Source organism: Neovison vison, chromosome 3 (genome assembly GCF_020171115.1).
Source record: "Neovison vison isolate M4711 chromosome 3, ASM_NN_V1, whole genome shotgun sequence".
Taxonomy (NCBI): domain Eukaryota; kingdom Metazoa; phylum Chordata; class Mammalia; order Carnivora; family Mustelidae; genus Neogale; species Neogale vison.
In genome coordinates this window covers 171,043,360-171,058,416 of record NC_058093.1, presented here as the reverse complement: position 1 = coordinate 171,058,416, position 15,057 = coordinate 171,043,360, and the positions used below count along the sequence as shown (strand labels likewise).

General features: G+C 43.2%; 1 protein-coding gene across 1 annotated transcript in view; it reads right to left on the bottom strand.

Annotated features, from left to right (window-relative positions):
• The window catches only part of TMEM241 (transmembrane protein 241), an 87,997-nt gene that overhangs the window by 59,004 nt on the left and 13,936 nt on the right, over positions 1 to 15,057 (bottom strand). Inside the window, 1 exon segment of the mRNA XM_044243278.1 lies at positions 3,175 to 3,256. Within this exon segment, the coding sequence (XP_044099213.1) occupies positions 3,175 to 3,256 (82 nt within the window).

Below are 15,057 nucleotides of genomic sequence, written 5' to 3'. Positions count from 1 at the left end.
GACTTGATCCCGGATTCAAGGATCGTGACCTAGGCCAAAGGCAGTCGCTTAACCAACTGAGCCACCCAGGTGCCCTTCTTCTCACCCTTTAAAGAGGGCTGTGCCTTAGGCCAGGGTCACTGATGGTACCAGTCCTCCCCCAAAATAAGGAGCTTGAGCCAAAAGGTAAATCAGTGCGCTGCTGCTTCCTTCTTCAAAAAGTCTGGCTATGAAAAAAAAAAATGTCAGCTCAACTACATAGTGTGTTTAGTGCCAAAGCTGATGTACATTCTGGCACAATCTCCTTACGGACAGCTAACAGAGCTCCCAGACTGACACCATGAGTGCATCACATTTCAAGAAGCATAGTTCTTGGTTACAGAACATCCCATCTGCCCGACAATGTACTGGACGGACCTTTACAATGGACTTCTGAGGGATTTTAGGCCACCTAGTATCCTAATCCCTTTTTTGGTGAAGCATCCTGATATCAAGGATCTGCCAGCCCCACTCTCAGGCTATGGGATCCAGGCAGGACCCTGTCGAGCAGGGCTGGCCAAACAGTGCTGTGAGTCTCTGAAGCCACAGTGAGTGGTCCAGGAACACAGGGATCCAGAGCCGACCAATCAGCATAATTCCATCTTCCTGGTGAGCTTTCAGACCTGGGAAGGACTGATGTGTTCAGAGTGAATCCTGAGATTCCTGCAAGAGCTACGAGAAGAGTCTCCTGCCGTCAGACTTCATGTTGTGAGGATGTGAGCCTAGAGTCAACAACACCCGTGAGGGGAGAGCCTGGGTGCGGAATGGAGCAAAGATAGCGCAGAACTGAAAGACAGAGAGACAGGGCGCCTGGGTGGCTCAGTTGGTTGAGCAACTGCCTTCGGCTCAGGTCACGGTCCTGGAGTCCTGGGATCGAGTCCTGCATCGGGATCCCAGCTCTATGGGGAGTCTGCTTCTCCCTCTGACCTTCTCGCCTCTCATGTTCTCTCTCACTGTCTCTCTCTCAAATAAATAAATAAAATCTTTAAAAAAAAAAAAAAGAAAGAAAGAAAGAGAGACAAAACTGGGTTCTGAGAGCGTCACTGGACCCCCTGGATCAAGCCTTGCCTGGTTTACAGCTTTTCAATTCTAGGAACCAGTTCATTTCCTTTTTGCTTAGAATAGTTTATGAGCTTTCTATAACTTGTAACTAAAAGAGTCTAAAGTTACGCCTGACTGCTCTACCATGGGCTATTCTAAAATCCACATACGCTGGCCCTAAAGAGACAAATCTGAAAAGGCAAAAGGTCTGGAGTCAGGGGAGCTGCCACAAGCTGGGGCTAGAGGCAGGTTACCAAGACTTTCCACACCTGAGTTCTTCCTCTGTCAGGTGATTAGCGTCTGCCTCTTCCGCTGCCTGTCAGGTGACTGAGAATCACATAAAAAGGTACAGAGGAAATCACTATGGAAACATACAAAAAAGCACTGTACAAACAAAAAATACTGTTATTATTAGCACAACAATAGTTATTCAAACTTCAAAATTCTGGCATCTGTAACTCTCAGATCCCATATTCAAAGCCTTTGAACAAGAACACATTGTTTTTCAAGTGAACGAACATAGCGGGTGAAAAGAAGAGAGGCAAACCAAGAAACACTCTTCACTATAAAGAAGGCACTGCTGCTTACCCGAGGGGAGGAGCCTGGGGGGACGGGTTATATTGGTGATGGGGATTAAGTAGCGCATCTGTTGTGACGAGCACCAGGCTGTTGTATGAAGTGCTGAATCACTAAATTCTTCACCTGAAACTACTACTACTCTGGATGTTAACTAAGTGGGATTTAAATTAAAACTTTGAAAAAACGCATTGTTTTTATCAACACCTGTGTTCTGCTCTACGAGGGGGTGCGCCCTCTGCAGGCTAGAGGGTGTAAAGCGAGGCCGCAGACAGGGAAGTGGACAGAAAAGAAGGGGCAGCCCAGGCCTCTGGCTCTGGGCTGAGCACAGTTATGTGCCGTGGGTCATTTCTGGGGCCCACCCAGGACGTTTCCCCCCCATGGGATACATCATCCGATGACTCAAGCTTATGAATCACAAAAGAAAAATTATGATTTAATCACCACTAGTCACTCGTTAACCACTATTTTGCAAACTTCGGGGTTGTCCTAACAATAATACTGTTGTGCAGGTAGGCGGATTTGGTGTTTGTTTTAATGTTTCCATATATGAGACCTAAGGGTCCAACATAACAACAGACTTTGCATAAAAAGACTATTGCACAAATTTTGCATTTTTCCAAAAGTCAGAACCCAGTCATTTTCTGATAAAGACAGTATGAGCAGTCAGGGTACAAGACAGAAAGAGGCATTACCGGCTTTTAAACCTCATTCTGAGTCTCTGGTCAATGGCAGTATCAACAGATTCTCTTTTGATAGAAAAAATAACCCAATTTTTGTATTTTCATATAAGGTAACTGGAAGAAGTTTATTCTTTTTTTTAAAATTTTATTTATTTATTTGACAGAGAGAGATCATAAGTAGGCAGAGAGACAGGCAGAGAGAGAGAGGGGGAAGCAGGCTCCCCGCTGAGCAGAGAGCCTGATGTGGGACTCGATCCCAGGACCCTGAGATCATGACCTGAGCTGAAGGCAGAGGCTTAACCTACTGAGCCACCCAGGTGCCCTGGAAGAAGTTGATTCTTTACAGTTCCCTCCCTTGAGGAGCTCAAACCTGGGCAGCTGAGGTGGGAGAACAGGTGGACAGTTGTTTTAATAGTGTCCCCATGGACTGGGTACCAACGCCGTGCCAGGCATGTACAGGGCTACTGAGCCCAGCTCTCTCCAGTCCACGTCACCAGTGGGCAGGGTTACAGTTCCTCAGAAGCAGGGAGCAGGCTGAGCCCACTCTCCCTGCTCCTGAGGACAGCCTGCATCAAGGCAGAGCGGGCTGGCCCTGTGTCAGGCTCCATCAAAATCACCTTCTCTCTCCCTGTGTCTCCATCTACACCTCCTTGTCTTATAAAACAAGTTGGCCCAAGCCTGTTATCTGGTCATCCTCAATTCAGGGAGAGGGGTAAAAGGCCCCACACTGTTCTCCAATCTAGATGTACAATTATGAAAGCTGTTTTGTCCCCTATTGATCCAAGCTGCAAAAAGTTAAAAAGCAAAGGGAAGGAGGAAAGAGAAACTGTCTCTCTAAAAAGTCTCTAACACTTACCAGTTTGGATAGTGCCCTGGAACCAGCATAGATTATACCCACAAACAACACGGAAGCAGGAAGCCACGTCCAAACATCAGATCTGGGAAGAGGGAAAGAGGCCGTCAGATTTCTGTCACTTCCTGTCCGAAAGACCTAGTTGCAAGGCATGACCCTTCGGATGCACCAAATATGACAACGGTCCTTGTCTTAACATCGCTGGGCAACCTGGGAAGTGTGACCCATCCGTGTCCCCTGCGAGTGAGGGAGGCTGACAGAGCTACCCAGCTACCGCATCTGCTTTCCAGCCCCCAACAGGACACAGACAAGCTGGAGATAGAAGATGGCTTCCGGCAGTTTGGGAGAGAGAATAGATCTGATTTTTTTTTTTTTTAAGGGGCAGTGAACATTATTCTTTGGATTTTAAGAAGCTAGAGGCTTTGAACTCATGCCAAAGTATTAAGAATGTAAAAAGACTATTTACCTAGGCAATATACCAAACAGCTCCATGGAACCACAACAAAAGGAAGAAAGTGTCAAAGGACAGAATTCTAAAAATCAAATGCTAGGCCTCAAGCTGGGTGCCCACATGCTGACGCTTTCCACCATTAACCTGGAATCTCTAAGGACCTCTGAAGGGTGCATTTCTTTGATTCAATTGTGGCCACACCCAACACTGCTTTTCTCAGTACAGTTTAGAATCATGCATTCTTCCAAAAAAGCAAAATCCCGGTTTTTGCATAAAGCACCGATCACTTGCTGCCCCCATCCGTCACCAACACGTTCGGTCCGCTAATGCTAGCTCCGTAGTTATTCTAATAATAGAAATAAATGAGACCGATCCAGCAGAATTTAACATAATAACCCCAGGTAACTCAATGAACTGCTCTCCTAGGATGGTCCCTGCTCAAGAAATGTTCTTTGTTAACTTTATTAGCACGGACAGGCACTCTATCTGTGATCAGACCCACTTTTGTATGCTTCCCAGTCAACCTGGTGTTCAAATGTCTCTAGTCTCTAGTGAGGCTTCTGAACCCTACTTCCTGAATATATTCATTCAGCAAATATTGACAGCAACTTGCAAGGTGCTAACAGCACCAGAATTATTGTGAACAGCAGGATCACAGGTAATATTTTTGATCACTTGTTACAAACGAGGCACTACGCTGAGTGTTTTCTATGCTGTGTCTTTAAAAAACCCGCACAACATGGGGTGCCTGGGCGGCTCAGCCAGTTAAGCATCCAACTCATGATCTCAGCTCAGGTCTTGATCTCAGGGTTGTGAGTTCAAGCCTCGTGTTGGGCTCCACAATGGGCGTGGAGCCTACATTAAAATAAATAAATAAATAAAATCTGCACAACCACCTTAGGAAGAAAATGTTGTTATTATTATCCCCCTTGTGCAAATGAGAAAACTGAAGCATAAATAATTTAAATAACGTGCCTGTGGTCAGAAGAGCTGGTAATGGCAAAGACAGAATTTGAAATCAGGTCATCTGACTCTAAAGACCTAGCTTTAAGCCACCCTTTCATTCTCTGCCCTCGAGGAGCTCATAATCTCATGGGAGACACTGACCTATAAATAAATAAGCTGCAAACACAGCATGATTTTGCAGACTGAGCAGCTAATTCCCGAGGAATATTCTCTGTTCTTCCTGGTCCTGCTGCAATAAGAGAGTTCTGCACTTGTACCCAAAAGGGGAACAGAGAAAGGAAGATGCCATTCTCCATCCTCATGTGTCAAGCAGAACATCAAACCAATTGCTATTCTTCTAGGAAATGGCTTTCCCGTTAGATATTAAGATCACAAGGGTCAAGGGAGACAGGTTCCAGGCCCCCGGCCTGTAGTACACCAGAAGGCAGCCCACAGTACACACCGCAGGGAGCACAGGGGAGGTGGGGAAGGGGGCAGTGTGTGACACAGTGGGGTGCCCAGCAGCCACAGGCCCAGTACTCTGGGACCTGAGCTCAGTGACGCCCCAGGTAGTGCTCTGTTCCCTCTTAAAAAAAGAAAATGCCTCCCCAGTCATATGCTCCAAGAGACATCTGGGTATCTGAATGACCATGAATGTGAAAAAGAAAGCACAGCTAGTAGACATCTTATATTTTAACCCTCTATCCTAAAAACAAAGAAATGACTTTAACTGGGGCCCATCGGTGGTTCGGTCAGTTAAGAGTCTGCCTCCACTTCAGGTCATGTTCTCAGGGTCCTGGGATCAAGTCCCACATCGGGCTCTTTGCTCAGTGGGGAGCTTCTCCCTCTGCCTGCCGCTCCCCTGCTTGTGCTCTCTCTCTCTCTCTTGCTCTCTCACAAATAAATAAAATATTAAAAAGAAAGAAATGACTTTAACTATAAAAAATAAACACAGATCTCGTTGGACCAAAGAGACTTCTGGGAAATGTTACAGAGCAGCTGTGTGAGCATTTGGATAGAAGCCTGGCACTGTGACCCAGGCGCTGGGGCTTATGTTCTCCACAGTCCTCTCACTCGGGGCCCACCTCCTAGGTGGACAGAGCCAAAGCAACGTGCACTGATGGCGGAAATTTGGAGACCTGCAGAAGCAGCTGGTTGCCTGACCCTGTCTTGGCCCCCATGAGCTCTTTTCAGAGACAGCTGCCTCCCTCCTCCGCATACCAACAAAAAAGCATAGCTGCTGTAGAGAAGAATGAATACAAATCACTGGGGACGGTGCTGTCGAAACAGACACAGGCAAAACCAGTGTGAAAGGACGGGGTGGTGGGAGAAAAAGAATTAAAAATCGAGAAGAATTCTGCATTCACATTGTTCCAAAGTATCAAAGTTCTCATTCCACTGAAAATCATAGGGTGTACACTGAGTGCAGTTTATACAAGAAAACACTCAAGGGAACCCAGCAGACAATCTCATACACCAAGCAAAAGCCTTCCCATGAGATTAGCAAATGAACGAACATTTATACATCTTAAGTCAAAATAGATTGTTTCATCCAAAAATGTTTTCTTGACTTATCTTTCAATTAACCCATTAATGATCAGAGTCAGATAATATATAACATATACATTATTAACGTGTCTCTCACCTCTCAAATAAACTGCAAGTTTCACAAAGGTGGGAGCCATAAATGTTTTGCTCATATAAATAAACGTCAAATATTACACGGATGAAGGTTTTAAGGAAACTAAAGGACTAAGCTGCACCATACGGGCACCTGATTCAGTGTCATGAGGACAGGGAATCCTTTCTCTAATAAGTGACATTTGAGGTAAAACTCAGAGTTAAAGTGGGCGCAAGGGGTGGGGCAGAGAAGCAGAAGGGATCCAACATTCCCCCCTTGGTCTGTTACTCACAGCAATAAAAGTCTCTTAAGGTTTCGGTTAGGCTTCGTCACAAGTTTGTTCTTCCCTAACTCTTCATTCCCAAATTCTTTGCAACACTGATCTCACTTAATTTACACACCAGCAGGAGAACCAGACAGACTGGCAGTCAAAGACGTGCACACTGCCTCCCTCCCAGAGAGAACCTGCTGAAAGGAGTCTAGGCCGCTGACAGTGAACATCACTTGAAGAACTGTTTGCACTTGCTGCTTCAGAAATCAGACCTGGGCTCTCGGGCTTACAGGGTTCTCCAGGACTAACCACTACTGTGCTACTCTAAGATGGACAGGTCAGACCTTTCAACAGTTACCTGGGGCAAATAAAAGGCAAGGCAACTGAGTTTTCCATGCTTTTCCAAGATGTGCAGAAACAAGGTGGGAACAAGGACTGCAAGGGTGGTGCTTTTTTGTGCTTTTGCCATCTCTTGAAATATTTCTTTTTTAAAGACTTATTTGACAGAGAGAGAGCGTGAGTGCAAGCACAAGAGGGGCAGAAGGAGAATCCCAAGCAGACTCCCAGTGGAGCCCAATGTGGGGCGGGATCCCAGGACCCTGAGATCATGACCTGAGCCAAAATGAAGAGTTGGTCACTCAACTGACTGAGCCACCCAGGGGCCCCTTGAAATAATTTTTTAAAAAAAATATTTCTTCAGGACAAAATTAAACTATAATTTTAAAATCCTAGTTAATGCTGCTAAAATGGAGGACTATTTTCCAGGGAAATAAAGCAGTAAGGATGAAAATCATACCTGGTTCTGGGCACTGAAGAGTATAACCCCGTAACATGCACATGGTAACCCAAATCTTTGGGAATTATAATCAGCTCTCTTTACTGCCAAGGAATGTTCCTGCAGTTAGCTAACATTAGCCAAGAGTTCTAAGGGAGGGACAAACTTCACACATTTCCCTGGGCTGTGCCCTTTCTTCTAGGTGAGGTCCTCTAGGGCTGGACGTATCTTGGGCTTACTAGGTTGACTAGATGTGGGGGCAGAGGAAGGGTGCACAAGTCCATGGCACAACGACACTCAATAAATGTTCTGGATCTTTCTACACATAACCCCAAAGACAGAAACCACTAGGGAAGATTGACAGATCCACCTGCATAAAATGCACTGGTCAGAAATCACTGTAAAGAAAACCAAGAGATGATGAATGACCTAGGAAAAACTCCTGGCAGCATATAAAACAGGCTGGAATTTCATATTCTTAATATGTATAATGAGTGTTCACAATTCAATAAAAAAAATCACAAAAGAAAAATAGTGAGCAAAACCAGGTATTTGGGTGTGTGTGAGTGTGTGTTACACATAAGAAATACAAATAGCTAATTAACATATGAAAAGTTACACATATATACACATATACACTACTTGGCTAAACTTATCAAAAGCTTTAAAAATATGTGTACTAGGGACGCCTGAGTGGCTCAGTTGGTTAAGCGGCTGCCTTTGGCTCAGGTCATGATCCCAGCATCGTGGGATGGAGTCCCACATCGCGTTCCTTGCTCGGCAGGGAGGCTGCTTCTCCCTCTGCCTCTGCCTGCCACTCTGTCTGCTTGTGCTCACTCTCACTCCTCTCTCTCTCTGACAAATAAATAAATAAAATCTTTAAAAAGGAAAATAAAAAATAAAAAAGATAAAAATATGCATACTCTATACAACAGTTAAAATTAGTTAAAGTTACCCACAATGACCTTTTCATTTACAAGGAATATAAAGCTGCATTCTGGCCTCGTTGGTTGTCAAGTGTGCCAAGCACCTCACGGCTGACTATTGCCTCCCGGCCGGGCTCCAGAACCCTGCATGGCTCACTCTCTCTTATACTCAGATCTATGCTCACAAGTCATCTTATCCATGAGTCAAAGAACAACCCCCATTCCCGCCCACTAGAACACACTGAGGCACACACATCCATGCCCACTCCCCCGCCTGGCCTGCCATCTGACACATCAAATACTTCTATTTTCCTTTGTTCCTCATCCGTCTATCTCAACGAGAAGGTAAGCTCTATGAGGGCAAAGATTTTTGTCTGTTTTGTTCATTGGGCACCTACCCCCCTAACCAAGAACAATATCTGATATATATGCTAGACATTCAAATATTTGCTGAAGGAATCATCATGTATTACTCTGTAACTTAAAAAAAAAAGATTTTCCCTCCTTTCTCTAGATGGGTACAAGGCAAAAAACAACAGCCACAAAACAAACCAGGAAACTCCAGACATGACCCTAACTCCCATTTCTTCCCATGTTTTTATGAAGCCCTTCAAAGACTTTGCTCTGAACTGGATTGCTGGTGCTTACAGCTACTAGGTTTTTAAGGGCAGGGATGAAAGTGAAAAATACCTATATATTGCCATTTGCCTCTTTGAAACGGCCCTAATGGGAACTTCTTTTTTTTTTTTTTTTTTAAGATTTTATTTATTTTTGACAGACAGAGATCACAAGTAGGCAGAGAGGCAGGCAGAGAGAGAGAGGGAAACAGGCTCGCCGCCAAGCAGAGAGCCCCATGCGGGGCTCGATCCCAGGACCCTGGGATCATGACCGGAGCCCAAGGCGAGGCTTAACCCACTGAGCCACCCAGGCGACCCCTAATGGGCACTTCTAACAATAAACAGTAAATACCGCTAATAATCAGTTCTAATCTCAAACTGGGACAATGGAAAACTAACTGCAATGAAAAACAAATATGTTTTCTTCAAAAGACATGAACTCCGAAACTTGGCATGGAAGCAGTCATTTTGTTTCCTATAATAATATATCTTGTTTTCTTATTAAAAAGTCGTACTGGGGCACCTGGGTGGCTCAGTCGTTAAGCGTCTGCCTTCGGCTCAGGTCATGATCTCAGGGTCCTGGGATAGAGCCTGCATTGGGCTCTCTACTCAGCGGGAAGCCTGCTTCTCCTTCTCCCACTCCCCCTGCTTGTTTTTCCTCTCTTGCTATCTCTCTCTGTCAAACAAATAAATAAAATCTTTAAAAAAAAAAAAAGTCACACCTATCCATGCTAGAAAATTTTCAAAATACAGATAATCAAGAAAAACATTACAATGACCATCCCACTATTCAAAGATAACCAGTATTACTACCTCGCTAGGTCTCCCTCCAAACAGTGCCCATATGCATGTATATGAACACTGCAGTGAAGACGGGATCCTACTATACGAGTTGTTCCATCATCTGCCTAACATCTTTCCAAAAAATCATCACTAATTGAGTAATATCACTAACTGAATGATAGGCCATTGCTGGAGGTAAAAGTTAATCTTCTTTTTACTATCCTAATGCTGTAATAGTTATCCTTGAATACACTGCCTTTCAGTATTTATCTTTTTGCAGTATCGGGATAAATTTCCTGAAGTGGAATTGCTGTTCAAAGATCCATGCACCCAGGTGCAGGACTGGTTACAAAACTATCTGCCAGAGAACTTACCCTGGCTCTACCCTCTGCTATGGGCTACATGCTCGTGTCTCCCCCGCCCCCAAATTCAGAGGTTGACATCTTAACCCCAGCGTGATGTATTTACAGGTGGGTCTTCTGGGAGGTAATAAGTTCATGAAGGTGGAACCCTCATGATAGGATTAGTGCCCTTTAAGAGACAGACCTTGCTTTTTTTCTCTCTCTCTTTCTCCCTTCCTTCCTCCCTCTTCTCCATCTGAAGGATACAACAAGATAAACAAGAAGAGGTCCTCACCAGAACCTAACCATGCTGGCAACCTGATCTCGGACCTCCCAGCATCTAGAACTGTGAAAAAATCAATGTTTGCTGTTTAAGCCACCCAATCTTCGGTATTTTTGTTATAGCAGCTAAAGGTAAGATTATATATATATTTTTATATTTATATTTATATAAATATATATCTGTATAGAATATGTATTATTGATTATTGATATATGATTGATATCAATATTATTGATATATGACATATATAATCTCCCACTACAACTCTAAGATTCTATAATAGTCAAATACCTGCACATTAGGAACAAACCAAGCACATTTTCTCCATCTACAATTTATAAGGTGGCATCCTCTGGGCCTCCCATGCTGGCTTATTCTTTCCTTATCCTATGTGCCAATAAAGGAGGCAAGATGGAATTAAATCCTGAGGTGGTGCTGGAAGAATCCCAGGTCTCTGTGGTACGGGGACCACTGCAGAGCCAGTGAGCATGTGTATCTGTGCTTGTAGGGAGGGATTGCTGAGCAACTCCTGGGGGAAAGGACTATTTGCCATGGGGTCTGGTTTGAAAACTGTGGTGCTAACATAGTTTTTCTTATATGATTTGTATGCACAAGTATCGCATCTTGTTTGAGTCTTGGGCTTGTTTTTTTTTTTTTTTTTTTTTTTGCTTGTGCACACTCTCTTGTCCCTAAGAAACTTGATGAATATAGCATTTTATAAGAAGCTAACAATAGTCTGTTGCCATGAATTATAAAACTGCTGTTACGGAGATGAAGGCTAATTAAATTAAATCACTTGTTTTTCAAATAGAGCATGCATTATGGAAGGAACATCTGCTCCTTCAAAACACTCAGAAGTTTATCTGTTCATGAGTAACTGAAGGGCTCCTTGAGCCAAGTTCTTGAAAATTCTCTGCATTATGCTGACACCTAGTGGAACTAAAGACATTTTCCAAACATGAAAATACCAAGCCACCCAGGTAGCAACAGGGTTCATGAATTGCCTTAAACCATAATACCTCACAACTATAGTCAATATTTGCTTCATAGTTTACAAGGACTTCTGCATATATTCTACTGCTCCTCTTCTTTTTTCTTCTCCCTCCTCTTCCTCTTTTTCCTCTTCTTCTTCTTTTGACTTCTACATATACTACCTACCTACTTACAGCAGATGCCTAGATGTCATTTTTCGGGTCCATTATTGGTGAATATGGTCATTCAAGAATCTTATTCACTATTCTTCCTCTTTCCTACTATTCTTAGACATTTCCTCCTTCATTCTTATTCTTTCTCTGACTCACAGAGGGTCAATTCCCTTGACAAAGTTCAGCCCTAACATTACTTGAACTCAGGAACTCCACGATGATACTGTTTTTCACAAAGCATAACTCAGAACAGGAGTCCTCGAACTATGGCCCACAGGCCAAATCCCACCTGTACCATATTACCATAATGTATGCTTTAAACATCGTACAATCTTATTGGACAACTATACCTCAATAAAGCTGAAAAAAAAAATCCTGTCATCTACCATCCCTAACCTCGTGGACTCTTGCTGAACTACCATAATCACCACACCAAGACCAATCAGATTTTATTCAATATTATGTCCCTTCAGTAGTTCTCCATGTTTCCTGAGAACCCTTTGAAAGCTGGTTTTGTGATTCCCCAAAACTAATTCCTACATATATATCTAAAGCATTCCCTAGACAACAGGGGGGAAATATCAAAAATACAAAAATTTGAGTGTTAACTTTCCTCAGAGAGCAAAGGCAACTGTTCATAAAACTGTAAGAGTCCCTCAAAATGAAATACGAACACATTAAAACATACTTGAGAAATTCCAACCACCAGAAATTCCAACCACAAGGCAACCAAGATAGCTTACCTTGATGAAGGCAAGCTATCTCACTGAAAAACAAATAATCAAAAATTAAAATTTTTTTAAATTAAAAAAAAATAAAAATAAAAACAAATAATCATAAAAAGAACTATATCCTAAGTGGTTCATAACTGCTCATTTCTCTAGTTAATTTGGAGTTAATTTGGAGGTTTGGGGTGTGTTTTTTTTCAATTTTTTTTTTTTTTTTAGATTTTAAAAAAAATGTATTTATTTGTCAGAGAGAGAGAGAAAGAGCAAGTGAGCACAAACAGGGAGAGCAGCAGAAAGAGAGGGAGGGAGAAGCAGGCTCCCTGCCAAGCAGGGAGCCCGATGTGGGGCTCGGTCCCAGGACCTTGGGATCATGACCTGAGCTGAAGGCAGCCGCTTAACCAACTGAGTCACCCAGGCATCCCTAATTTGGAGGTTTTATCAAAAAAAATTTTTTTTATGGTTCTCCAGCAAAGATTCTCAATGGAAAATAAAGGAGTGAGGCTTTCTTCTTCATCTGTTATAAACCTCTGGTCAGGAACACCTGGGTGGCTCAGTTCGTTAAGTGTCTGCTTTTGGCTCAAGTCATGATCCCAGGGATTCTGGGATTGAGCCCCACATCAGACTCCCTGCTCATCAGGAAGCCTGCTTCTCCCTCCCTCTCTACCTCTTCCCTCTGCTTGTGCTTACTCTCTCTCTCTCTCTCGTCCACACTCTTTCTCAAATAAATAAATCTTTTTTAAAAAACACTTCAAAAATTAAAAAAAAAAAAAGAAACCTCTGGTCACAAAGATATTGCGACATAGAATTATTAACTTAGAACGTCTCATAGTTGGAAAATTGGGAGTTAAAAATTTGCTGTCTTAGGCATAGTGAACAAAAAGTAGTAAGTACATTAAAAAGTACTTTCCAAATGTTTCTATTTAAACGTGTAGTTTGGTAATTAAGGAACCAGAGGCTGGTGTGTAAAGTCTCCAGTGAAATCACACCTGATTCTAGAAGCAATGATTCCAGAATCTAGTAAAGAATGCCATGGTTTCACTGCCAGATGTCCGGTCACAGTGTTCTGGATTACATTTTGGAAACAAAACAGCCTACAGCACAGGACTTCAACAGCTGCTAGAAAAATCACTTCGACATTCTGCAATGGTTTGGCAGTGACAGTAGCTACCATAAAAGGACAGGCTAATGCCTAAAAACCAGTGCTATCTTCCCCAAGACAGAACTCCTCAGGGCATCGTCCAACACTTTGTAATAACTGGTTGCTGAGTAAAACTCCTGAAGAAGATGTATCCCATCGGGTCACTCAATGTAGTCAATATATGATGTGGCCAGGGACTGACCAACACAGCAAATGTGGCATCTCTGCCAAGCAGGAAATATGGTGCCAGTTTCTGTGACTTGTTTTAAGAGGGAATCTGGGAGTCTGCCATGCTCCAGGCTATAAGGAGGCTAAACAAGCTCTCATGGCATATGTTATTAAATACCGATTTGGGGGAGCACCCACCAGCCCCACTGGTACATTCCCGACTCCACGATGATCTCGGCATCTCCAAGCTGTCTGCCTGCTGCTGTTTTCATCTTTAATGGAGTCCAACCTCTGCTATCCCTACCCAAGTGCACAGTCACAGAGCAAAGCTGGTCTTCGGTTCTCTATGAATACAATCAGAAAGCTGAGCCCAGTAGGAAACAGCAACCAGGGCAAACACAAACCTAGCTCAGGTTTGTGGGCTGAGACCATGACCTGAGCAGAAGGCAGAGGCATAACCCACTGAGCCACCTAGGCGCCCTCCACAGAAATTTTTTTAAGTATAAACCAATAACATAGCTTTTAAGAAAACATGGCTAAAGTAATGTATTAGGGGTTTGTTGCTGTTGTTGTTTTAGAGAGACTATTATTAATTTCACAGGCAGAGTTCAGCAATTCATCAGTCTTATATAACACCCAGTGCTCATTATATCATGTGCCCTTCTTTTTTTTTTTTTTAAATATTTTATTTATTTATCTGACAGAGAGAGAGATCACAAGTAGGCAGAGTGGCAGGCAGAGTCAGGAGGAAGCAGGCTCCCCGCCGAGCAGAGAGCCCGACAAGGGCTCGATCCCAGGACCCTGAGATCATGACCCAGTGCCCAACCCACTGAGCCACACAGGTGCCCCTCATGTGCCCTTCTTAATGTCCTCTCCCAGTTACCCCAGTCTCCCAGCTCCTTCCCCTCCAGCAACCCTCAGTTTGTTTCCTATGATTAAGAGTCTCTTATGGCTTGTTTCCCTCTGTGATTTCATCTTGTTTTATTTTTTCCCTCCCTTCCCCTATGATCCTCTGTTTTGTTTCTTAAATTCCACATATCAGGGAAATCATATGACAATTGACTTTCTCTGATTGACTTACTTCACTTAGCATAATACCCTCTAGTTCCATCCATGTCGTGACAAATGGCAAGATTTCATTTTTTTTTTGATGGCTCAGTAGTATTTCATTGAATATATATTCCACATCTTCTTTATCCATTCATCTGTTTAAGGACATCTGGATTCTTTCCATAGTTTGGCTATTGTGGACGTTGCTACTATAAACATGGGGGTGCATGTGTCCCTTTAGATCACTACATTTGTATTAAAGTAATGTTTAAAGTACTATTTTAGGGGCAGATGGGTGGCTCAGTGGGTTAAAGCCTCTGCCTTCAGCTCAGATCATGATCTCAGGGTCCTGGGATCAAGCCCTGCATTGGGCTCTCTGCTCAGCAGGGAGCCTGCTCCCCCCTCTCTCTGCCTGCCTCTCTGCCTGCTTGTGATCTTTCTCTCTCTGTCAAATAAGTAAATAAAATCTTCAAAAAAAATTAAAGACTATTTTATGAAGTATAATTCACATCATAAATTATAAGAAAATTATCAGGAATACTGTAAACAGAGTAGAGGACCCATGTTGATGAGCACCAGTGGACTTCAGTCCCCAATCTGACAGTTCCTTCATTCTAGTCCAGTCTCGTGCCTCTGTGAAGGAA